Source organism: Neocloeon triangulifer, unplaced genomic scaffold (assembly GCF_031216515.1).
Source record: "Neocloeon triangulifer isolate White Clay Creek 2 clone unplaced genomic scaffold, ASM3121651v1 ptg000008l, whole genome shotgun sequence".
NCBI classification, from domain to species: domain Eukaryota; kingdom Metazoa; phylum Arthropoda; class Insecta; order Ephemeroptera; family Baetidae; genus Neocloeon; species Neocloeon triangulifer.
The window spans coordinates 1,401,369-1,424,099 of NW_026775550.1; the positions used below are offsets into that span (position 1 = coordinate 1,401,369).

Sequence of the window (22,731 nt, forward strand, 5' to 3'; positions counted from 1 at the left end):
TCCCGAAAATAAAATGAGTTTCGATCCCGACGCTACAATTTTACATATGTTCATATTTATTGGATATTCTTTTCAATCTCGACCCCATTCGCATAACTGATCAGAGCCATTAGCGCCGAGTGATTAAAAATGAAATTAATTACGTGGACGTTCGTGTCGGAATGATGAGAGTTAATTCCACGCATAGGATAGATAACTGTGCTGCGCCTTTTGTATAATATCGAGTCCTTGGAGCCGCTCTTCAGGTATGACCACTCCCACCAGGCCGTGTTCTCCTTTGATTTTTTTTCTACACTCACTTCTTCGCTCTTCTTCCAACCACACACATACACAATTTTTTTTCTTATCCCGCCAGCTCATTCCTTTGTGCGTTCTGAGAAGTTTCTGATTGTCATTCAGTTTCTCTTTTCTTCTCATCCGTCACCAGCAGGAAAGTCGGATCGCTTCTTGGGAGGGCCTAATTTCTGAGCAAATAACACACCAAGCTGATGAATAGAGTGCTTTGTTTGAGTTCGAAGCCACTGCTTTTTGATTTCTCGCAGTAATGGAAAAAAACTGTCAAAGAAAAGAAATCGGCTTTTATTGGAGAACATCTGTGAAAAAAATTGCTCCAGACAAGGAAAAATAATAATTGCAAACTTAAAAGAATGGATAAAAATATTGAAATTTATTTAAATCTCTTTTTATTTCATACAAAAGTGAAAATTTTAAGAAAGTGTAAACCACAAATTAGTTCACTGCCTCGCTCCATTTCCATTTTGAATGATCTTCTGTTTTATCCTCGCAGAAGAAATAATTTAGATTAATGTTACGGAGAAAACCCAATCTCTTCTTTGCTGACAGAAAATTATCAATAAAACACCAAGCAAGACTGATCCAATTTCTTTCCTGTCAATTTAAACTTCTAACAAACAACAGACACCAATTAATTTTATATCAAATGGAAGAGAATTATGCTGGCGTAAATCAATACTATAAAGCCTTTGTTTATCAAGTAAGCAGAGCGGTGAAGTTATTTTCCCACATGTAAAAAGTAGAGCGAACTCGACGAGGCTGCGAGTCCCAATGGCTTTTCTCTTCGGAGGGTTGTAATGATCAGCGCAATAAATACCGCGTGCTCATCATTTTCGAGGCGATAATAATACTCTCGGAATGAGTGTGAAATCGATCTGGACCAAAAATGTGCGCACAAAGCCACACAGATTATGATAGAGGTACAAAAATTTTTAAGCGAAGCTTTCAATGCAAAAAAACGAAATATTACAAGATGAGAAAAAAATTGTGTGTTAAGGTGAATTAAATTTATTAAACCGATGAAAATTTCTATTAAATAATTATTTGTGAATAAAGTTAATATAAAATAATTATTGAATAGTGTAAAGTGTATCAATTAAATTTTATAAAATTCCTTTTACGATGATTTCCTTTTTAGCCGAAGGATTTTGGCGAGCTATTTTAATCCCGTTTCTAGTTAGAAACCGTGCCTGACGCGCAGATGACTTTCCTAGAGAAAGAGAGGTGATTTCTAGTTTAAATAATTAAATCTGGCGGTGACCAACTTTTGTAATTTTAATTAAATTTCATTAATTTAACTTTTGGTTTGCAATTTTAAAAATAAAAAAAAGCGAAAAATTAATTTATTCACGTTGGGTAATGATTATTTTCCGGATCTTTGGCAGCCGTCGGATGGCAGGCGAATATCGCCTTTTCCACAAAAGTGACCTGGATTACCACCAGTACCTGCGAAGAAGGCGCACTACGGTTGCGCAGGTCGCATGACGTCAGGCGGCGGTATATAGAGTCAAGTTCCGTGTTCACCGGTTTTATTCAATCAAAAGAGCGTGAACACCAACATCCGCAGGACCAACAAGTGCATTGGTCGGTCGCGAGTAAACAACTAGTGTTTTCAGTGCTTTTGGATTTACCCACACAACTCCTCAGGTGATTATCTTGCTCACTAACACACTCACACAAACTACGAGGAAAAAGGTCTGCCGAAATCGGAAAGGAAGACGTGCTCCGCTGGATATATTCGAATTATTGGATTCAAATCTTGAAATCTCGTCCAGATCGCAAGTCTAACATTTTCTTATAAATTTAAAAAAAAAATGATTTTTGTATTCATTTTTTTTTTCTAAAAAATATCCCGTTTTAATTTTTTTTGGGTCTGATTGGCGAACGCCGGTCAATGTCAAGGCTACATTTTTTTTTCTTTTTCTCTTCACGGATGACGGCGTTTTGCCTACCGTAAAGACCTACACACTTTTTATTGCACACTCGCCAATTTACGGCGTGTTAATTGTTGGGATCGGTAACGGGACGCGCGGGGCCACGTGACCGAGAGGGAGAACTTCTTCTTCTTTTTCTTGCATTAATAAAGGTGGCGGGACGCGAGTGGTCATCAAAACGGTTTCGGCAGCGACCAACCTCGCAGTCCGTGCAGCCAGGGCACCTGTTGAACGTGTCGTGTTTTCTCTCTTGCCGCAGAATGACCAAGTGGACCTCGATCGCCCTGGCCCTGGTGGTGTTGGCCGCCGTCGCCGCCAACGCTTCCCCCATCGCCGACGGTGCCTCGCACAAGGTCATGGGCAGACAGGGTGACGCTGCCGCCCCCTCGGCCGAGGTGGTGACCAATGCCCCCGCCGCCGCCGCTCCCGCCGCCCCCGCCTCTGAAGAAGACGACGATGAGGACGACGACGATGACGAGTACGATCTTGAAGATGTAAGTTTGGATTTAATTTTGGCAAAAAAAAAAATTGTTATAATAAATTTGAATTTTTTGTTGTAATTTTCGCAGGCTCTCGGAGATGATGATGATGACGACGATGATGAAGAGGACGAGGCTGAGGATGATGACGACGACGATGACGAGGACTACCTCGACAGATTCTTTGACGACATCCTCGCAGGTGGGTTGAGTGCGTAAATTGCGAGACGCAACGAACGGACTTTCGAAAAGTAGAAAATAAGGTGCAGAACAACTCCTGCTGCAATTGCAAAGTGCGACCAAACACCTCATCTTCTTACCCACCTCCGCTTTGCAATTACCAACAGCTTCGGGTGGGAGATTGAATCAAAAATCAAGTGAATTTTTTTTTTTAATATAAAAAAGTTGTGAAATTCTAGTAGAATTTAATTGTTCAAGTTCATTCGGGTTGAATACAGAAGCAAATCACGGGTTGTCAAAATTAATTCTCACCAGATGTGGATTGTAGTTAATTTATTTTCCATGTATTTTTTGTGTTTATTTATTTATTTAATTTATTACGCGCGAACAAACTTAAAACGAGAAAAAAAATTATGTGTATACTAACGACATTGAACTCACGTGACGACTGACTGAGGACGACTTTATGTCTTTGACTTTTATTGGACGCCGAAAACACACAAACGCCACTCAAAAACATTTCCAACAACAACAACACACACTTCTGTCTCCTCGCTCTCTGCTCATTTTGCAAATTCAGCTTGTACAGCCAAAGGGATGGTGAACAGTTTTTGTATAAAGCGAACGCTCAACAGACCAAAGATGCGAAATTTGCTTTTTGAAAGATTATAATTTGTTGTACTCTTCAGATTCGTAGCCTCTAATGTCGCAGTGTACATGTGCTATATTTAAAAGTAATAAAAACACCTGACAATTGTTTTTGTCTACAAATAAAATCAGCTGCTCTTTTTATTCTCTCGGAATGTGACAATGATCGGTCTGGCGGTTGCACCACTTTTTTCCCCTTTGCTGCTCTCTGCGCTTTTCTGCTGCTCTTTCTTTTTATTTTCCTCATCATTGTGTATTTTTTTTTCTCGACCCACGACCGCTCATTGACACATCTCACGGACATTCATAAACCTAACCATTTCAATCAAGACTGCACATCTGTATATCTTAATAATTTGCGGAATTTATTCACATCTGGTGATTTGCCAAACCAGTATTTATTTTGGCACACCCTTTTGTGATTTAAGTATCAACTCGATGAACTTGAGTTTTTTTGCAGATGTGCGGGAATTTCGCCGTTATTATATGTATTTTGTATAAAATACAACAAAAATAGCTTCAGGCCTGTTTGGGCCAGTTTTTTTTTAATTGCACAGTAATTTTTTAAATGGACAGTTGTAAATTTCAAACCGGTTCAGTTCCAAATTGAGCAAAAAGTATAAAATTCATTTAATTCCGAGCCTAAAAGTTATATACAAGTGTTGGATTCTTTTCGGGAAACAAATTTTCAATTTTTAAAGGTGGTGATGACGACGACGACGATGATGATGATGAAGCACCGGCGAAACCCAAACCAACCAAGGCACCAGTTGCTACCCCGTCGAGCACAATCGCCACCGGAGCCAAAGCCACCCCCAAGCCGACAGTCGCTGAAGAATCTGACGAAGACTCGGACGAGGATTACGACGTTGCGAGCGCAGGTAGTACGAATAACGATGTAAAAAAGCCCAGTGAGGGTGGAATTGAGGATTATTTGGGGGATGACGACGATGCTGCTGATGAGGACGAGGAGGAAAGTCTCGCCGACGATGATGAAGACGAGGACGATGATGATGATGAGGTGTCGAAGAGATCACGTGAGTTGATTGGATCTTTATTTTGCTGGTCCTCAGATTTATACCATCTTCACACGGCTACATCAAAACCAGATTAACCAGAATGAGGAATTTGCCAAGAATTTGTGTTACTTTTTTATGCTCACAATAGTGGATTTTAATCACAGAGATATTTAAATACTTTAATATTGGAAAATATTTCTTGGCAAATTCCTTAAATACGACTAAGATTTTCCACCACATTTTTCTTTCCTAACACATCTTTCTCTCTCTCTTCTCAATACACACCTGTTTCTGTTGCTATTTTCGTGAAAGAGGCGCGCCGAGGCGCGAGAAAAGTGCAGAGAATGCACGTGGCCCGTAGCCGGGGAAACAGGTTTACCTAATCGTATGCAGTGCGAGTGGCCATTAATTTATACGCAGCGCTCGGCGATGATACGGTGCTTGGGCTATGATACACATACGGGTTAACGGAAGGATCAAAAAAGGGTGAAAGACCTTTTCTCATTTCGTGACCTAGAGACGACCGAGTACTAAAAGCGAGGAGAAATAAAAATTCAGCTTTTCGTGTCGCGTAACGAAAGAAAACTATTTAGTGTCGCTTTGTTTGCCGATCAAAACGGTGGTCGCGCGACGCCGTTTGCATCAATCGGTTTTATTTTATTATTTTTTCTTACGGTTCGGCTGAGCATAAAAAGGTGCGAGGTCGGGCGTGATTCCATTTCCTTTGTTCGACCGCCCGATGCTATCCTGCTGGCGAAATTCACCGCTAGTAAAAGTTGTACTTTGTGATTTTACTTTATTAATCAGCTGATGCAAGACTCCATTGTTAAAAGAGATAATCAAAATATGAAGCTGTACATATTTCTTTTATTAAAAATTCAGTTAAAAACAACGAGGGAGAAGTTTTAAATTTGAGGTAAACTCCGGTAAAAATTAATATATTGAAAGTTTCTGTTTGTTTGGCACTCAAAAGAAAATTTAATTTTATATTTTCTTTATTTTATTTTTTATTTTATCTTTTAATTATTTGTTTGATTGTGTCATTATATTACACACATATAAAAAAATTCTATTTTCAATCTTTTATGTAAATTGAAACAATTTTCTTGTGAAATACAAACATTTATTGGCAAATTCAATGTCACTTGATTATTAATTATTGCGACAGTTGTCAACAATCGCAACTAACTATATTAAAATCAAATCATCTCAAGCTTATATTTTATTAATCCGACGTATAAACATCAAGGAAATTTCCATGCACTGTGCGACGCTCGGAGTGGCTCAAATAAATCCTCTCTTGTGAAGAATGCGAGGCAATCAGCGTGAAAAGTGTCAACGACTTGTGTGAGTCAACTGACCCTGATTCGTGCAGTCAGTCTCTCTCTAGAGGAAACAACTTCTGCTTCTGCTTTGAAAGCGAGCAATTTTGTGGCCATTTTTCGGAGCAAATTGCACCCAGTCTCGAGAGTAAAAAAAGAGAGACGCTCCGAGTAAAAACGCACATCAAAGAATTCTCGGCGGGGACGAGGAGGGAACCCGTTATCATAGCAACAGGCAGCTTCTTTACATATGCTTATATATAGTATACGACTGGCCTACTAACATCTTCTCCATAATAATAAAGCAGCTTCCGCCTTAGCGGCCTCTTTCAGATGACCTACACACACCTTGCTCACAAAACACACGCGCATACTTGTCTCTATATGAAATAACACTCCCTTTTAATAAACACACATTCACACCACAATAAATTGTTCTACACTTATCATTACCTTTAGCATTATAAATAATAATAATAATAAAAAAATTATATTAATTAACATTTATCTTAAAACTCAAATTAACTTAAAAACCATAATTAATTCTAAGCCATATTTTTTTATTTTACTAAAATATTTTTATAAAAATAATTTAAATTTTAATTCTACTTATTTTTTTTAAATTGTATTTTACCAAAAAAATATTATTTTTACAAATTATTTTAGTTAATTAGAAATATATTTTTTATATATTCTGATCTAGTTCAGACAAAAAATATATATATGAAATAATATTTAACAAGTAATAATTATTGTAGCAATTTCTGGCGTGATAATATTTAAATTATATTAGTAAATTAGTAATATAAAAATACATTACTTCTAAATATAAAATATCAAATCATTATAATTACAAATTCCTCCACAAGCATCCACATCACAAATCACAATCCACAAAATAATCAATCTAATTAACTCACAGGATCATTGAGCATGAATAAATTTCATTAATATATAAAGCAACGAAATTTGCAAAGTCAATTACTAATCAAAATAATTGTTTCGAAATGCGGTGAACGTGCAACTAATGGGCAAAGTTTCATCATCATCAAACTTCCTCTGTGTGTCAGGCGACGGGTGGACCACTCAGATATCGACGTTCGAGAGCAGCACTCTCGATTGCTCCACTTCTTACCCTATTTTCATGAATTACAAATTAACTCAAGGGCGGCTCCTGCAGAAGGGGCGAGTAAACAAATTGCGTGGCAGCGCTGAGTCGGCATTGATTCTTTTCTCTGCCGATTCATTTCTATTATTTACTCGCTTGATTTCTGTCGGGACGCCTTCCCGAGAGGTTTAAAAAAACTCATTTTTTCGGCTGGAAAACTAATTTCTTTGCGCACCCTTGCGATTTGGCACGTTTTTGATTAATTTGCTTTTTTCCTCGCAAACAAAAATTTAGGCGCTCTGAAGGGCGAGGATCTTCCCGCCGCACACTTGGTCCAGTACAACGAATTCGTCGACACGATCATCTCAAAGATCAACGACGTCCTGAAGACGACTTTTGACCCCGTGTCCATCAAACTGACCCGCGGCACGCAAAATCCCAGCCGCAAGCCTGTCAAGAACGAACCGAAAGTTCAAACTTTGGACGAGTGAGTTTGGGATTATATCAGGGGAGAGGGATTAAATTTACTTGACAAACACAGACGACAGTTTAGCTTCAAGGCCTAGAGCTTTGCAATAAGCTGGTTGAAAGTTAATTTTGGTATTTTAAGTTTATCAATAATTTAACAATTAAGAATTCAAAACTTCATTCGTTTATTATAAAGTAGGGATAAAAGGATCTTAAATAATTGTGAAGTAATTTGAAATAAAATAATAATGAGGGTTAATGATTAATTAACGTAATAATTTATTAATTATAAAGAAAAAATTATTGATCCCTTTTTGTTAGTCGTAAATTAGCTCTTAAATTTAGCCTTACTAAATCATAATTGTTTCTTAGTAATTAATAGTCAACAGGTATTTTTATCAAATCAAATCTAATTATTTAAAATTAAAAAGTCATAATTTGCATGTCTCATTTTTTTTTTAAACTTTTTCAAACCCAATTTTTTAAATAAATATTTTCATTAAAGGAAATATTTTTAAAAAAGCGCCAACTATCATCACTTGTAAATAACTTTGGTTGTTAAATTGCAAAATTAAAATATTGATTTGTTTAGGACTTCCGACGTTGGCCCTGCCTATGAGGTTGTTGATCTGACAGAGGAATCGTCCGATTCGGAAACTCCCTTGACCAGAACCAAGCGTGTCCGCAGCCACCGTTCCCGCACCATCGGAAACAACCAGCAGAAGAAGAAGAAGAACAAGGTAGGTTTTTTTATTATATAAGTATGAATTTCACTTAAAACTCTGATTAAAAAAATAATGTTTTTCTAAGTAAAATTAATTATTATTCAAAAACTATTTATTTATAATTTTTGACAACAAAAATTTCTTAAATTAGAACCAGCAGAGGGCCCAGCGTGCCCACGCCACCCTGATCGGACTTTCCTCCGTGCGACGAGACGGCGACGTCCAAGTGACCAACTTCGCCGACCACTCGACCATCAAGAGCAACTTCCTCATCGGACCCCTGGTGCTGCGAGTGGAGAAAGCGGTGAGGTTTCTCATTATTAAAGGACGCGGTAGGCAAGCAGCGTGGCGTGCGTGTCGAGCGCGTTGCCTAATCTGCATTTCTCAGGCGTTCGACGCCCAGAGGCAAGGATTTGCACGCAAATCGCGCCGCCGCAGCGTTCCACAGGGGCCGGAATTAATTTTCATAATGTTGTCCGGGGGTTAATATCAATTTCAAATGAGCGGCCTTGAAAGGGGAGGAATGAGTGTTGGTTTTTATAATTTGAATAAAACGGGGAAAATGATTTCAGTTCGGACGTGGAGCCAAGAAAGAGCTGAGAAGCGCAACTGCCACTACGGACAAGATGAGCGGACGCATGGTTTTGAGGGTCAGTCAGACTGGAGTCGCTTCCATGCACACCATCAGAGTTCTGCAGCCCAAGCAGGTATTAAAAGATTAATAAAATTGTTTGATGGATAATATTTTCAAAATTAAGATTTTTTGTATAAAATTAGGATTTAGCTTTAGTGTAAAATATTCGACTTATATTTTTTTATTCTTTTAAAATAAAATAGTTATTTTTATGTTCTCTCAATTTTTTAAGCATAACAATTTTTTTTTACTTAAAATAAGTTACATTAGATATTTTTGATTAATTCTTTAAGGTGATTCTATAAACTCAATTTTGAAATTGTTATGGTATTTGTGCTATTTTTGCAAAAAATGAATTGATTTTAAACAAATAAGTTTTTCCCCACCTTAAAATTTTAATAATTTATTATTTCAAAGTGTTTCTTCTTTTGTGTTAATTATTAAATGTTAAAATTTGAAGGTTCGCGTTGAGAGTGACGACGATCACGAGCAGACCCGCGAGTTCATCTGGAAGAGGTCCAGCCACATTGCGAGCGTTGTGTCCAAAAAACTGACCAAGGCCGCTCGCGAACTCCTCGGCGCCAACAAGAACATCACCCAACACGCTCTCGAATGATTTCAGAGCAATTAATTCATACCAACGAACAAAGTGCTCAGAAGAGGCTCTGAACGCTCAAGACTTTTGAAGATGCCGGTGATAAAGAAAAAACAAATCCGCAAACTGCAGACGATATTTAGCTGAAATTTTAATTTATTTTTATTTATTGTAGTAATTTATTATTAAAATGTTAATTTAAAACAAAGATTATAAAATGTGTCTTCCTTGATAAAAACCTGCTTAATTATAATTTAAAATGCTGCGCTTCTGTAGATAAGCCTGCGCCATAGAAAGAATGAGCGACACAATTTATTAACAAGCTCGCCGCCGGAAAAATTATCATTTCAAGGTGAAACGAACTAAAAGCACAGCAAGTTGCATGCTGGGAAATCTTTACTGCCATCGATTTCTTAAAGACTGGGGACATTTGGGTCACTTTGTCACCGAATCTCGCATTTTTAGGAAAATATTTTTAAAAAAAATTAGAGAATGTTCTTTTTGCCCAAAATAAACACAGGTGTAATTTCGTACACAACACCGGCTGTAATTTGCAATTAAGAAGCGGCAATTGTTTATCGACACGCGGCTCCCCTCCTCTCTTGGTCACCCTTGGCCCGTGGCGTGACCTAGGGTTGTTTTCGAGGGGTGCGCATGCGAGCGGAAAGAACTCGGAGCGGTGCAAGTGCAATCGCCGAGTAGTGCTGCGAGTCGCTGCCTTGGGCAAACATTGTCTGCGGGCTAATGTGTGTTTGACTTGCGTCGAAATGACGATGACGCCCGCCGAAAACGCCCTGGACAACGACGAGGAAGACATGCTCAGAGCGGAGCGCGAACCGGAATTGGTGGAGGAGGAAGAGGAGGAGGAAGAAGAACACGACGTCATCCAGATCCAGGTTCCTACTTTGCCGCGCGTTCCGGACCAAAAACCGAAGGCGGCGAAGAAAATCGACAACCCTCCTGAGGACCGACTTGTTGTAAGATTATTTTTGATAATTGAAAATGTAGGATAAATTTAATACGTAGAAATGTAAAAAAAACTGATTTCGGTTTTTATTCAATTATGTTTTGAATTAGATATAATTTTCTTTTTGACCTGAATAGTCTCCTTTTCTGATCAGCTGCTAGACGTTTCCAGTGTATAACTTATAAAAGCAGGTCAAAGAGCCTGTTGCTTGGAACGAAACTGACGCAGTTGAATGATTTACATACTGACTGACGAAATGCTCTTAATTAAAGCATAAATATGAAATGATCATGGAAATGAATTTGAATAAAAACAATTTTTTGCAACGAGGAAAAGCGTGACTTCATTTCCATGATCATCTCCTCGAGTGTCAACTTCTTCAAACAAATGAGATGATCATATTTATCATTAAATTAATGGACGCTTAAGTTGTTGGAAAATATTTAGTAAAAAGAAAAAACTGGAATAATACAAAAATTGGACTCTAACAAAAGCAACAACAGCAACCATTGATCCCGATAATATCATAAATTATCATTATTTCATTTGAAGGATATTTGGTAATTATAAAAAAATTTCATATAAAACAGGCACCTGCAAGACAAAATACTTTAATTATTACAAACTTGGCAATTTGAATTTGAATATAAAAGCGTTTAATTCATGCATTTTCAATTTCTAGTTTAATATTTACCTTTAAAGATGTTCACACTCGAGGAGATGATCATGGAAATGAAGAGTCGGGCTTTTCCTCAGCCCGACTCTTCATTTCTTTAATATTTACCATCAATATATTCAATATTTAAAATAACGCGCAACTTTTCCGATACTTATTGAAGAAAATTTTTTTTGTAAAAGGAAGGGATGAAATTGAATTTTAAATTATCTCCTTCAACTTATTTTAATCGCTTGAAGGAAATACAATTATGTGAACAAAGAAATCGGCAGTGCGCATAATAAGTATTACTTTTTAAATCCGCTCCAAAAATAAAAACTGATAAATTTAATTTATTGTTGCATATTTTACAAAATACATTTTTAAGATGAAAGAATTGTTGGCAGAGAATTTTACATTAAAAAAATTATGAAACAACCTTTTTTTAAATTTTATATTCAATCAATGCTTGTGGTAAATTATTGGTTCTAACAAAATTAAATTCAATTTCAGGTTGCTGTGCGGCTTCGTCCTCACGACGACACAAAGGACATCAGGAGGTCTGTCTACGCTTTAGATGACAAGGTGAGCGCATTGCTTGTTTTTTTTTTCACCAAAAAGAGAATCTATAAACCCCAGCACGCTCTTGACCGATGATTATTTCATCAAGTTTTTACTATTTAATCCCTGGAAGTTCGTCGTTAGGCCTTTGCAAACGTGTTTTGTTGTCAAATGACCGCGGCATGAAGTGCCCTTTCAAAGAGAAGGGTTGTCGCGTGCACGCCCTTCACAGTCCAAATCACCGCACCCGTGTGTATTGTTTGCCACTCTGGTCATGAATTGCTAACGACGCGTTACATTCTTTTATTCAAGAGCACATGAGCCTTTTTGTTGTTGAGACAATTAGTAATTTGAGGCACCGAAAATAAAAGTTATAATGGTCCACAAAAGTCACTAAGGCGAGAAAAAAAATAAAGAAAGGTTTTGATATGGATCTGAATTTGTTCTTTATCGATTTTTCATTTGAAAGAGTAAAAAATTCTCCAATTGCAACTTTTTAAGATGTGAACTAAGGCAGAAGAAGCGAATATTGACGATTTTTTTATATAATTTTATTTTATTTTTCATTAAAGTGTATTAAATTTGGCCAAAAAATGAACATATTTGAAGGTGATTTCGTGGCGAGAACACAAAATAGAATAAAATTAAAAGTTTGCCGATTTAAAACAATACATATATTTTGTATAAAACTTCAAATTCTGTTGATCAAAAACACAGCTCTTCATTTCCATAAAATTCCTTTATGATTTGATGGAAGATAATGTTTTAGGTCAATAAAATCTGATAAAATTCCATTTCTCTTCAATTTAAGGCTCACTCGCAAAATAGAATTCGGCATTCGCATTGCAAATGTGTTGCGAGGTCGCAATTCCAGCAAAAGTATTTAGACATTTGCAATCGAAGAAAATAATAAAAATACAAACCAAACAAGGACAAACTTGTGAAGGCTCTTTTAATCAAAGTTGCTAGACCGGCAGTCATATCGCGCCTGAGGAATAAAACGCTTGATGGCAATTTATTCCAATGGACGCCAAGAGCTATTCCTCATTTCAAGCCGCACGCTATTCTATCCTGAAACGTGTATGGAATCTTCTCGTTTATTACGCCGGCTCGATCGATTTGTTCTTTATTCAAACAGCTGGTAAAACGTCCGTCCACATCTGGTTTCTTGTTTGTCGATCGTCTGCGGCGACCGCGGAAAAATTGACAGTTGTTATTTTTAGTAGTTAACTAGCATTAAGCAAAATATATTACAAATTCCAATTAATTAAATTGCACTAATCAAATTTTTCAATTTTTATAAAAATTGTAAATTTATTGCACCCCCTGTCTCATTTCGAAAGAAAATGCTATCAAATATTAAATTTTACTCTGAAATAAAAATTACGCATTAATGATATTTTTTAATTTCTGGCAAAATAATCAACCATTTCTCCAAGAATTCAAATCTATGTAAAAATATGGTGAGAAATGAAAAAAAATTATTTTATGCAATTAACTATGAATTCTAAGCAAGTAAGTTATAATTATAAATATATCATTGCTTGTGTTTTTGCTATCAATAAACCTATTTCAAGTCAGAAATACTTGAAAAAAAGTAGCGAATGAAAAAAAAATTCTAAATTTATCCGAACAGTTCTTATGAATTAATAAATAAATGAATGCATTTCATGCAGCATAATAAAAATGCAAATCACTTCTGCCAATGTCGAGCATGCGAATCATGAAAAAACTTTGAGCCTTGAAGGCGCTCGTCTGGCCTTTCTGATAAGGAAAACCGATTGCGCAGAACAAACATTTCAGTTATGGATATGGAATAATTTAATAGTGTTTTGTCCTAAACGGCAAACAATTTGGCCGCATCGATTTCTCGAGCGCGGCCCTTAACAAAATGCTTGTTAATTTTCCCCTCGCCTTATTTACCTCAACGACCAGCAAAGTCGTGACAGGACAAACTATAAAAGTGGCGTGATCTCGCCGTCCAGAATAAATAAAATTTTCGCCGCATATTTTCATATTCAAATTTTTCGAATCGATTTTTCCGCCTGATTTCTAATCTTAAGAAAGAGCTGCGTTTCGGTTCTCGATGTGGTTTGACCTTGTCTCTTGGGAAATTCCTATCAATTGTTCTGAATTTCTGATTGCAAAATCAAGGTCTTTCCTTGTGTGCGTAGATTCGCGACAGAGACTGGCACCGTTTGTGTTTTTCCAGCGATAGAGACCAAGGCTCGGTGATTTTCCCACGCATACCCCGCCAAAATACGCTGTGAAAAGGGGGAACTGGGTCATTGTCGGGCTCGTTAATGTACAAGAAAATATGAAAAATATCCACGTGGGTGTGACATGCGTGATTTCTGTTCGCACTTTCTTTTCAACAAAATGTCAAGGGCGGAAGTTTTGCACGCCTGTCACACACGAAAGCATTTTGTTTATGATTCAAAATACAAAGAACGAATTTCATAGAAAAGATTGACAGATTTTTATTTATTTTGATAATTAATTACCGGGAATTGTCCAATTTTTCGGTTCTTTATAATTTTTTTAAAGCAAGCATTTAATTATGGCATGGTTTTAATATATTTTTACTGGGGATAACTTGAAACTTATATTTCATATGCTGGCAATGCTGACTTGAAAATAATGTCAATTATGACATCTCCCATACACACAATGTCACGTTGAAAATTACTTGTATTTATTTTAATTTTTTTTTTAAAAATATTTTAATATTGGTTACATCTACTTCAATTGCGTTTCTTGCTAAATTGATATAAAATAATTAAAGAAATTAATAATATTATAAATATGTTATTACAAAAATATTAAAAAAACTTAAACAAATTATAATAATAATATTATAAGTATTTTATATAAAGCAATATTATTTAAACATAAACTTTGTGCTTAAAAAATATTCTTTTTTAATGTTCAACTTTGTTAATACAATTCATAAAGATCAATTTCCAGAATGAGTTTTGGAACAATTAAAATGATCATGCACCAGTTGACATGAATCTATTACAATATTTAATTTAATGATAAAAGCGAATACAATCAAAAGGGTCAAATATTCATCAATTAATTAAAACAATAAAGTTTCCTTGGAAGTGAAGAACTTCGGATTATTCATCGTTGATAGTTGTAAAAAAAACCCGAGTTCTTCACTTCCTTGATCATCTCTTGAATTTCAAGTTCTTCAAACAATAAAGTTTTAGTAATAATTTGAGAAAAAATATAAATTTCTTCCTATTTTAGACGGTGATAGTGAGAGAAAAGGACAACATGAAAACAGACGTTTTGCGGCAAAAGAGAATTTCCGACAGGCAATACGAGTTTGATCTTGTCCTGGACGAAGACGCCACTCAAGTAAGAGAAAATAGAATAAATTAATAAATAATAATAATAATTAAAAAAAAGGAGGAAGTTTACGAAGGAACGACCAAATCTTTAGTGGAAAAAGTGGTCCGCGGCGGAAACGCCACCGTTCTTGCTTATGGGGCGACGGGCGCGGGCAAAACCTACACAATGGTGGGCACGGCCGACGAGCCTGGGGTCATGGTCAGGGCCCTGGATGACCTTTTCAAAGAAGCTGCCCAGCTGGACAACGAAAATTCAGAGGTTTTATTTATTTATTTTTTTTAATAAAAACTGGAGCTAATTTCCAATTTAAAACTCAGATGAAGGAAAAAAACGAGTCTGAATCTGACGTGAGCAGCGAGACGCCGGTGACGTGGAGGAACCAGAAGAAACGGCCACCGGTCCCTGCCCGCCAGGTGACCATGTCCTACCTGGAGGTTTACAACGAGAAGATCAAAGACCTGCTCAACCCCAGTTCGCAGCAGTTGGAGCTGCGCGAGGACAGCAGTGGCGGCGTCAGAGTGGCCGGTCTCTCGGAAGTTTTTGCTCAATCTACTGAAGAGGTTTTTTTTTATAATTTTTAACGGGAATAAAATTTCACTTAATCATAAAAATGACTTAATTAGGTGTTGAAATTGCTGCAGAGGGGAAATAAAGCGCGGTCGGTCGAGCCGACCGCAGCAAACAGAACTTCCTCCAGAAGTCACGCGATGCTCCAAGTGTCTGTTTTGGGCAACGGGCAGCCCGAAGGACGCTTGCTCATGGTGGATCTCGCTGGATCCGAAAGAGCTTCACAAACGCAGGTAAAAATGATTTAAATTTCAAGCTTGAACTATGAAATAAATTTACACAAATTTTAATTTAATTTTAAAACAGATTCTTGCTAAATAAATTTTAAATGATTTTCTTAATTAAATTTTCTTTTACATTTTTATTAACATTAAACATGTTTAAATTTAATTAGTATAAACTAGATAATAAGTATTGTTAAAGCAAGAACGACACAGGAATTGAATAGAGTTTACGGTTTACTTGAATTCAAAATGAATAAATTTGATTGCCAATATAAATGTTTTAAATCTTAGATAATTTTTACTTGAGAGATTATTATACTGGTGGTACGTTTGGATTCAATTACAATTATTATTAAAAGTGAACCAGGTTGTGGAGCTCGAATGGAAATTATCTGAATTACTTAAACTTTATAAGTTTAAGTAATATTCATTTTATCAAACTGATAATCGTTTGCAGAGTTTTAATGAACAATCCTCAGAATCGAAATTATAGCTAACTTTTTAAACATCTATATTAGAATCAAAGTTCAAAATAGGAACAAGATTTAAATTAACAGCAAATTTTAAATCTTTGAAGTTAAAAATCGCCTAAAACATCCAGTGTTCAATGAAATTAATAATTAATTTGTAACAATTAATTAGTTATATTATTAAAGAGCCGTAAATATGACTTATTTATGTTCCAAATAGCTTTCTGATTTTATTTTAGATTCTTTTTTTTAATAATTTTTTATCCCCAATTTGACAGAGATTGCTTTATAAGCATCAATGGCTATACCAAAACACAAAATTTTGAAATAAAATATTAAGATCCAAATTTCGCCAAAATAAAAACCCAAGCGTATTTTAACTTATTAAACTGATGTCTTGATGTATAAACGATGGATTTCCTTGATCCAATTTAAAACCAACAATAAAGTTTCTTATTAATTAAGTTCGATGAGTAATTAAACTGCCATAGTCTGATTTTTTCCAGAACCGAGGCAAGCGTCTTCAGGAGGGCGCGCACATAAATCTGTCTCTGCTGGCGCTGGGCAACTGCATCACAGCGTTGGCCAGGGGAGGCGACGTTCGCCACATCAACTTCCGCGACTCGAAACTGACCCGCTTGCTGAAGGGTGCGCTGACCGGCGGCGGCAGCAAACTCAGCTGCGTCATGATCGCGCACGTGGCGCCAGGGTCGGTGCGCCGAGAGGAGTCGCGAACGACCCTTTTGTACGCGGAAAGGGCGGCCAGGATTTCGCTGGCGGCCGCGCAAAATAACCGGCCGGCAGGGTACATGGCCGCTCAGGCCACCATCAGGGCCGAGAAGAAAAGACTCAGGGCCGAAATCGAAATGATGCGCGCCAGACTGGACGTCGAAAGGTAAAAGAATTTTTAATTTTATTTTTTCAGCTTGATAACTTTCGCCTTTTTAATTTATTTTTCTGTATTTTTTTTCAAAATTTTTGATAATTTAAATATTTGTTTGAAGAAGTTGACACTCGAGGAGATGATCATGGAAATGAAGCGATCGGGCTTTTCCTCGTTGCAGAAAAAGCCCGATCGCTTCATTTCCAATTTAAATATTTTTCAAATTTAAATCATTCAAAAATGTTTGTGATTGTTTTAATTCATAAAAAAATTTATGCTGCTTTATTAAAACAATTTTATGTTATTGTCAAAAAGAGTTACTTGATAAGGCTTTCAATTAAAATTTGATTGTATTCAATTAAGCATTGACATCTCAGCAGTGAAAAGTGGTTCAAAATAAAAAAATCCCCTCTTGTAAAGGCTAATGCGCTAAAATTTAATAGAGGAAAACTAGGTTTAGGTTCACAGGAATCTTTTTATTTAATATTTTGACAATCTTAAATTTTTTTAAGTTTTATTTCAGAATATGATCCTTGTTGAAGCAAAAGCACTTGTTAAATTTATATAAAAATCCATTTTAATTAGTATCAATGCTCAAAATAGAGCTTATTTGCTATCATAACACGGCTCTATTATTTTCCTTTTTTTTTACAAATTTTTCAAATAGTAGATCATTTCAGCCGGAAATAAACAACAGTTTAATTAATTCAATCATAAACCTTTTAATTTAGTTTGTTTGAAGAAGTTGACACTCGAGGAGCTGATCATGGAAATGAAGAAATCGGGCTTTTCCTTGTTGCAAAAAATTGTTTTTATTAAAAAACAAACGGCTTTACCAGTTTTAGTCACGGTCTGCGACCCTATTTCATGAGCAAGAAAAAATACGAAAAATCAGCAAATTGAAAAAACACCACATTTTAAAACATTTTAAACTGGTGGAGCCGTTTGTTTTTGAATAAAAACAATTTTTTGCAACGAGGAAAAGCCCGATTTCTTCATTTCCTTTTAATTTAGTATAAAAAATGTTTTGCTCTCCAAAAGGTCAAATTCCGACGAGGTGATTGTTGCGAATAACAACCCTTCGGCGCGAGTGCACCACATGAGTCACCACCCTGTCATGATCCGAAATCAGCCGAAAAGTGCGGCCATGCACCACATGCAGAGTGACGAACTTGCCGACATCAAAGAACAGATTTTGGCCTCCTTCAGAGATCAAATGAGAGCCAGGTAATTTTTTTAAACAAATTTTCACTCCTGGGAATTTAATCAAAATTATATATATAATTTCAGGAGAAGATTATTAGAGGTGGACAGCCAACTTTTGGGCCTGGGCATGTTATCGGACAGGTATAACCTGACCCTGAGGCGGTGGGAGGCGAAACATGGGCAGTTGTACAAGGCGGCGCGAATGGGCAGATCTGGAAAAAAGTCTCACACAGACCCTGAAGATTCAGGTAATAATACTGAGTTTTTCTCAATTTAAATTTAAATTTTTTTGTTATTTTAATAGATTACACGACTCAGTTGGAAGAAGAAGCGCAACAAGCTTGGAGAGAGTTGTGCAGAATTGAAAGGGAACAGGAGCACCTGAATGCTGTGCGGGCAGACGCCCAGAACGACCTGGAGAAAAGTAGACAGCGGGCAAATATTTTGGAACAAGTAATTAAAAGTTTTTTCGTTGCTTTAATTAATTTTCATCTAAATAGAGTTTAATTTAAAAAAATATCAGATTTTATTTTTTCTTTTCATGTTTTATAAATTTTTAATACTATTTCGATTAAATTTATACTTTTAGGAGTTATCAAAAAGGGTAGGCAGCGAATGGGGCGAAAGAGAGTTGCTGGCCTTAATCTGCAGAGTTCACGAGCTCGAGTTGGAAAGGTTGGAGGCCCACGGCGCTGCCCTGGCCAGGGAGCATGAACTTCGCAGACGGCAAAGTGCCCTGAGAAGACACGAACGCCAGCGACAAATCTGCGATCAAATTATTACCCAGCAGAGACAATTAATTGAAGGTAATTTGGAAATATTCTAATTAAGAAGAAACTAATTTTGATTATTAAAACTTTTTTAAACGGATTTTAATTAATTGTCTTCTTCAATAAAATTCACTTATATTTTAACCACACATTTTAATTGTACACATTTTGTGTTTAACAAATTTCTATTATTATTTTAATTTATAAATTTAGAGAGATCTTTGGCGCTGCCTGACGAGCTGGAGGAACTTTACTCTGAGTACCTGAGGGAGGTGCAGACCTCAAGTTACAACGCCAGAGAGCCCGAAATCGACACGCCGAGCACCGCCGACCGACTGAATCTTCCGCCCATCCTCACGGCCGAGTTTGTTCACGGGCTTTCGAAAATTTCAATTGCTAAATGCCGAAAATTGTTCAGGAGTTTTTTGAGTCCAGCGCCGTCGCCCGTGGTCCAGTCGCATTACACGCCAAGGAAGCCTCGGATGATGCGCACTTACAGAGGAAGCAAAGCCAACAAACACGAGCCGGAAATTTACCAAATTAGCACACCCGGCAGGTAAGGAATTTTTTTTATACATTTAGTTGAAAATGATTTACATGTTTAATATTGATGAAATTGGATTCATGAATTCAAGTGTTAACATTAAATTTATGTTTAATATTCACTTCAATTAATGGAAATTTATCAATTTTATAAATTTTCCGTCATTTATTTTTCAAACACTCTTCAAGCAATTTTGTCAATTTTGCAGTTCTGGTGATTCAAGCAGAGATTCTCCTCTTCCTCCAATACACAATTCAGATATGACATTCAGGTAAATAATTGTGTGTGAAAACAATTAGTGAAAAATCGGGCATGTCTCATCAATCAAAATACAAAATAATATCTTGGATTTTGCATAGTTAAAAATAACTATTCAAAAAAATATGCAAAATTGTAAGAAATTTTATAATAGTAAAAAAATACGAATTTAAAAAATAAAATTCATCAAAAAGAAATTTTTTAGGTATTTTTTTTAATTGTGGTCATTTTATTTTTAAAATATTTTTGAAAGAAATCATGTAACTTTGGTAAATTAGCATGGCTCCGATTTTTATGCCTGGAAAATGTAATTGAAAATTTTTTCCTACCTTTGTCAAGCTTGAGTCAAGCGATGCACTTCATGTCCTCTTCGCCTCGAGGGCAGCAGCACGTGTCCATGTCGCCGTTGCCGCCGATCAAGCCGCCGACCTCAGCCAAGTCGCACCACACGGCCTTTGGTCATCCGCCTCCTGCGCCGGCCAAACCGTCGCGACTTCCGCGACCTGTGCCCAGTCGCAACGGTCGAAGCTCACGAAATAGGTGAGATAAAAAAAAATGATGATGCAGAAAACAAGAGATCGCGCTCTGGTCACGATCAAACTTAAACTGACTGATTTCCAACAACTGTTTTATTTTTTTTTGTCTCTTCCCCTCCAGATAGTGTTAAAGGGAGGGTCACAATAATAAATTGGATTTTATAATTTGCAATAATAGTGTTTTTATTAATTAAATTAATTTATTTATTCTAAAATTTGTAAGATAAAAAAATTTTTTCCCCTTTATTATTAATATTTTATTTATAATGATTTTTTTTAAATATTTATTATTATTTTATTCTAATATTTTTCAATGTAACTTATAAATTCCAGTGTTTGATATAATTATATAATAATTTAATGATTTACTTTTTTATTACAGAAAGAATAAATTGATGCCTCGGTCAATCAGTGATGAAGACTTGAGAGAATAGAAGCAATTTACATTGATGATTTTTCTTTTCATAATTAATGGGACCAGATGAAATTAATGATGTCACCAAACTCCAAAGCAAATTATGTGATAAAATTGAATTATCTGTTAAATAAATTTCTCTTCTAATATATTATGTAGCTCATTAATGAGGAATAAACTTAAAAATAAAAATCCACAAGTGATTTTTTGGCATTTTTATTATTTTCTCTTTTTGTTTATCGATTGATTTTATTTTGTAATATATTCCGCTGCTAACATTATTTCTCCATACAATATTATTTCATGATTTTTGTTTTTCTCCTCTTGACGGTGTGTAGCGTCTATTATTTATTTACAAGGTATACACTTATAAAACATAGTGAAGAATAAAATTGATTTATCCTTTTTTCTGTGTGTGTGTCACGTGTTTATATTATTAATAATAATATGGATTTCCCATCATATTCTTGTTTTAATAAGCTGAAAATATTACGTGTGTGTCAAACAGATATAATCAGTAAACCCCTCAATTATTAAAAGAACTAATTTGTAAGCGTATTTGGTGGATTAAATTAAAAATGAAAGCATATTACAAGAAAATTCAGTGAAGTTAAAAAGTGAAAACAATAAGCGCAGTCTATTTATAGCGTAATAAAAAAAATTGTGCATAATTTTTTTTATAATTTATATATAATATTCAAAATCGTGTTTGTTTTTGTGGAGGTGCTGTTTATAGGAAAAGCATTTTTTTTTTATGTTAAATTTTCTTGACTAAGAAATTCGAAGACTTGTCCAATCTTATTTGATACAATCGTATAACATAGTTGACCAATCACAATATAAAAGCAGCCGGAACGTTTTGGCGAAATTGCATTTCCCGGTTGCGTAATCACATATTCTAATGTTACAAATTTTAGTCTAATCTAGTATCTCAAAGCATTGGTAATTTATTTGTAATGCGTAATAAAAGTCACATAAGTTGTAATAATTAGACACAGCTCTCCACAGTAAAAAAGAGACAACACTTTACACTTAGGACAAAAATGATATCAATCAAGTATTTTGATATTTATCAGAATTTCGTGACTTTTGTTTGAAAATATGTGCAAGTAAAGAGGAAAAGTGAACAGTAAGGACAATTTATATAAACGGTAGCCTGGGGAATTATCTCACAGTCTTGGCTTATTTACACAGCTTTTTCGAGGACAGTAATCCCGCCGTCCCTCCGTCGATCTCTCTCTGACAATGATATACAAAATTATCTCATTAAATGTACTTTCAATTCTTCTCCGCAGTCAGTGTAATCAGTTCTTTGTAACGATGCCTTCGCGCTCGTTTACATACATTTCCATCTTATTACGCAAAAAACTCATCCAAATATTTGTAATTCTTTTTTGATTCAATACGGGGTTAAGTAATAATTATCGAGATTATATATTTATAATATATATTATTTTGGGGAGACGTACCACACAACGTGTTTAATTTTAAGCAACTCCAAATACGTTTTCAACTACTTGAATTTTTATAGAGAGATATATATTTGCGTACGCCCAGTTAGACTAAACATTTTTGCTCTGCTCCGGAATAATTTTGAATTATCCATGTCGGGTGTGCATATTAGATGCTCGTTTTTTGTGTATGTAATTAATTAATTTACGCCCGGCTCCATGGTGAGCACTCCTGCCGACGGATCGTAGTGACCTGCTAGATAGTAAATGTCATTGTTGTCGTAGATTGTTGCGTAGCGCGCCGGCTCCTTGCCCAGTCGTTTCGTGTAATCGGCCAGGGGGATCACCTCGCATTTGTGGGAAATGGTCTGAACGTCGTTCTCGTCCGCGTGAGGAGATTGGAAAAGGGCACCCTGTTGACAAAATTAAAAGTGACAATGAGAACAAAAGTCATTTAT

The 22,731-nt window shown here is 35.8% G+C and overlaps 3 protein-coding genes across 6 annotated transcripts in view; 2 read left to right on the forward strand and 1 right to left on the reverse strand.

Moving 5' to 3' along the window:
• Positions 1-1,781: 1,781 nt before the first annotated feature.
• Positions 1,782-9,616, forward strand: LOC132194787 (nucleolin-like). Its single transcript, XM_059616285.1, has 9 exons — positions 1,782-1,941; positions 2,488-2,722; positions 2,798-2,909; positions 4,237-4,572; positions 7,279-7,471; positions 8,045-8,192; positions 8,329-8,481; positions 8,750-8,884; positions 9,272-9,616. The coding sequence occupies exons 2-9, from the start codon at positions 2,489-2,491 to the stop codon at positions 9,425-9,427; spliced, it is 1,467 nt and encodes a 488-aa protein (XP_059472268.1). The 5' UTR covers positions 1,782-1,941; position 2,488; the 3' UTR covers positions 9,428-9,616.
• Positions 9,617-10,162: 546 nt separating this feature from the next.
• On the forward strand, positions 10,163-21,327 carry LOC132194948 (kinesin-like protein KIF19). Its single transcript, XM_059616556.1, has 16 exons — positions 10,163-10,383; positions 11,542-11,613; positions 14,845-14,955; positions 15,007-15,207; positions 15,267-15,509; positions 15,573-15,749; positions 16,717-17,105; positions 18,135-18,320; positions 18,384-18,547; positions 18,604-18,752; positions 18,889-19,105; positions 19,283-19,433; positions 19,488-19,625; positions 19,822-19,884; positions 20,211-20,411; positions 20,790-21,327. Exons 1-16 carry the CDS (start codon positions 10,174-10,176, stop codon positions 20,839-20,841), a joined length of 2,724 nt encoding a protein of 907 aa, XP_059472539.1. The 5' UTR covers positions 10,163-10,173; the 3' UTR covers positions 20,842-21,327.
• LOC132194946 (protein winged eye-like) overlaps positions 21,030-22,731 on the reverse strand; it is a 132,935-nt gene continuing 131,233 nt past the window's right edge. For all 4 annotated transcript variants that reach the window (XM_059616555.1, XM_059616552.1, XM_059616553.1 and 1 more), the window contains one exon: positions 21,030-22,686. In XM_059616555.1, the coding sequence (XP_059472538.1) occupies positions 22,474-22,686 (213 nt within the window). In that variant the 3' untranslated portion in view covers positions 21,030-22,473. The remainder of the gene's footprint in view (positions 22,687-22,731) is intronic.

Excerpts from the sequence above, each read along its gene's own strand:
- LOC132194948 (XM_059616556.1), top strand. The coding sequence starts at position 10,174 with ATGACGATGACGCCCGCCGAAAACGCCCTGGACAACGACGAGGAAGAC. Across the intron at positions 17,106-18,134 it reads GCCAGACTGGACGTCGAAAG|GTCAAATTCCGACGAGGTGA; the intron begins GTAAAAGAATTT and ends GCTCTCCAAAAG. Across the intron at positions 20,412-20,789 it reads GGTCGAAGCTCACGAAATAG|AAAGAATAAATTGATGCCTC; the intron begins GTGAGATAAAAA and ends TTTTTATTACAG.
- LOC132194787 (XM_059616285.1), top strand. The coding sequence starts at position 2,489 with ATGACCAAGTGGACCTCGATCGCCCTGGCCCTGGTGGTGTTGGCCGCC. Across the intron at positions 2,723-2,797 it reads ACGAGTACGATCTTGAAGAT|GCTCTCGGAGATGATGATGA; the intron begins GTAAGTTTGGAT and ends TAATTTTCGCAG. Across the intron at positions 8,885-9,271 it reads GAGTTCTGCAGCCCAAGCAG|GTTCGCGTTGAGAGTGACGA; the intron begins GTATTAAAAGAT and ends TAAAATTTGAAG.